The sequence below is a fragment of the Oncorhynchus tshawytscha genome, linkage group LG15, assembly GCF_018296145.1.
Source record: "Oncorhynchus tshawytscha isolate Ot180627B linkage group LG15, Otsh_v2.0, whole genome shotgun sequence".
Classification (NCBI taxonomy): domain Eukaryota; kingdom Metazoa; phylum Chordata; class Actinopteri; order Salmoniformes; family Salmonidae; genus Oncorhynchus; species Oncorhynchus tshawytscha.
In genome coordinates, this window is record NC_056443.1 from 21,517,790 (window position 1) to 21,520,697 (window position 2,908).

Sequence of the window (2,908 nt, forward strand, 5' to 3'; positions counted from 1 at the left end):
CACTGCGCCTGCGCCTTGCCATTTACGTGCTGTGAGTCTCTCAGAAAAATGCCGATGTGGCTTCTGTAAACGGATTTAGGGAATCAAGTTGGCGAAAAGTTGCAATGGAACTTTTCCTCTTGTGCCTTTTTTGGGTGTGCAGCTTCGCTATATCAGCCGAGGACGAAAGACTGCCCAATCGATGCGAAGGTAAACGTTAGCTACAGTAGTTACACATTGAATGTGACGATGTCTTGCTCAGCGTTAGCTTTTTTGTATACTTAGCTAACGTTAGCTAGATAACTAACTAGGAGATTCAGTGTCTGTGAATGCATTTTCTTACTTACATGGGACGTGTTTATAAATGTAAATTAACATGCATTTGAACAACATCCGCCTGTCGGAACCCTATAGTGTGTAAATTCCTGACGGTGGAGCTCCAAGCAGCCTTGGAGAAGACGGGTCGGTCCAAGGAGGTTCTGGAGCTAGGAGCAGTGCTGGACACGGGTAAACGCAGACGCAAGATCAAATACAATACCTCGTAAGTAACCCCAGGACGAGTACTTTAAAGTGTCCCTCTCCTTCAACCGTGTTGATGTAATAAAACAGGATGGGTCAACTGGCCTTTAAGATCGATGAATGGAAGGATACATGGAGAGGAAGCCACTTTTATGTTATGGAGAAGGAGAGGCAAGCCTCTCATTGAGCTCTGCTCTCTTGTCATAGACAAATGATTTGACCACTAATTTTGTAGTTGTGATTTTTGAAATAACTGTTTTCAGTGAGACCCGTCTGACGGAGGCAGTGGATAACATCTGTGAGGGGATCCTACAGTACAGTGTCCATGCAGAGAGACCTGGCAGCCTCCGATACGCCAAGGTCCTCACACCTCTCCATCTTCGCAGTTTAACCAATGTTCATGCTTTAGAACAGTGTTCTTCAATCCTGGTCCTGTGGACCCACATGGCATGCAGGATTTTGTTCCAGTCCAGTATTAACACACCTGAGTCAACTAACAATCTGTGTGTGTTTTAGGGTACCAGTCAGACCATGGCCACCCTGAAGAACTTGGTCCATAAGGGGGTGAAGGTGGAGTTGGGTCTGCCCTATGAACTCTGGGACGAACCCTCAGTGGAGGTGTCCGACATGAAGAAACAGGTACATACCCGTGTGTGTTTACACATCAACACACCGCTTTACAGGCAGAGGGTTGTGCGTGTTCATGACAATAAGTGGGTGTTGGGTTGTTTCAGTGTGAGACGATGCTAGAGCAGTATGAGGAGGTTGTGGAGGACTGGTACTTCCACCATCAGGAGGAGAGGCTGGAGCGCTTCCTGTGTGAGACACACATTCTCAAGACCTCCGAGCAAGGTTTGGAAACACACACTATAGCATACACACTTGCAAACGTATACCTAAAGCACACACTCACCCAAGACACTTGAATAGTGGCAAACACAACATACACGTGTTCACATAGAGTTAAACACTTACCTGGGTTTTCCCTCTCTCCCTCAGAATGTCTACAGGAGGTTTGGAAGGGTGACATGGGAAAGAAGGGATCCAAAGTGGAGGTAGCAAGCGAAGAAGAGGGAGGAGGGAAGACTCACGACGCAGGAGAACTGTGAAATCATCCAAAATGGCGGAGTGAAAGTCTCCCTAACAGAACTACCCCTCTTTCCTTCCCAAATTGTCATACGATATTTGGAGTGGAACATAGTTAGAATGCATGGAGCAAAGTTACATTCAACATCAATAATACTGTATGTAGCAGACCAACCAACTGAACATTACAATTCCTGTCTCTGCATCGACAATCCGCCTCCTGTCTTGCTCCTCAGAAAGCTAAAAGTGAGCTAAGTCAAGTCTCCCAAACCTTCACCACTCTATTATCATACACTATATCTACAAAAGTATGTGGACACCCCTTCAAATGAGTGGATTCGGCAATTTCAGCCACGCCCGTTGTTGACAGGTGTTTAAAATCGGGCACACAGTCATGCAATCCCCATCGACAAACATTGGCAGTAGAGGTGGTGGGGTGGTGTAAAGCTCGCCGTATTCAATTCTGGAGCAATGGAAACGCGTTCTCTGGAGTGATGAATCACGCTTTACCATCTGGCAGTCCCACAGTCGAATCTTGGTTTGGCGGATGCCAGAATAAAGCTACCTGCCCTAATGCGTAGTGTCAACTGTAAAGTTTGGTGGAGGAGGAATAATGGTCTGGGACTGTTTTTCCTGTTTTGGGCTAGGCCCCTTAGTTCCAGTGAAGGGAAATCTTAATGCTACAGCATACAATGACATGGTAGAAGATTCTTTGCTTCTAACTTTGTGGCTGCAGTTTGGGGGTGGCCCTTTCCTGTTTCAGCATGACAATGTCACTGCACAAAGCAAGGTCCAGAAGTGGTTTGGTTGAGATCGGTGTGGAAGAACTTGACTGGCCTCCACAGAGCCCTGACAACCCTATTGATCATCTTTGGGATGACATGGAATGCCGAGAGCGAGCCAGGCGTATCGCCTAACATCATTGCCCGTCCTCACTAATGCTCTTGTGGCTAAATGGAAGCAAGTCCCTGCAGCAATGTTCCAACATCTAGTGGAAAGCCTTCCCAGAAGAGTGGAGGCTGTTGTAGCAGAAAAGTGGGGGGATCAACTCGATATTAATGAACATGATTTTGGAATGAGATGTTCAATGAGCAGGTGTCCACATACTTTTGGTCATGTAGTGTATCTATGGAGCAAGAGGCAATCCAGTTGTGTCCAACATTTGAATAGTCATAGATGTGTCATTTACAGTTTACATCAAATCAATATCATCAATTTACACACACCTGTCCCTTTTCAGTAGGTAAGTTGAAACTGAGAATGCTACAGAACACTACAATATGAAAGTAAATTAAAAACCAACTGCATTATCTAAGATGGGGAA

At 45.8% G+C, this 2,908-nt stretch overlaps 1 protein-coding gene across 1 annotated transcript; it reads left to right on the top strand.

Moving 5' to 3' along the window:
• cnpy4 (canopy FGF signaling regulator 4) lies at window positions 1–1,814 on the top strand. Its single transcript, XM_024401732.2, has 6 exons — window positions 1–189; window positions 394–520; window positions 762–858; window positions 1,015–1,137; window positions 1,233–1,350; window positions 1,498–1,814. Exons 1-6 carry the CDS (start codon window positions 105–107, stop codon window positions 1,605–1,607), a joined length of 660 nt encoding a protein of 219 aa, XP_024257500.1. The 5' UTR covers window positions 1–104; the 3' UTR covers window positions 1,608–1,814.
• Window positions 1,815–2,908: the final 1,094 nt, after the last annotated feature.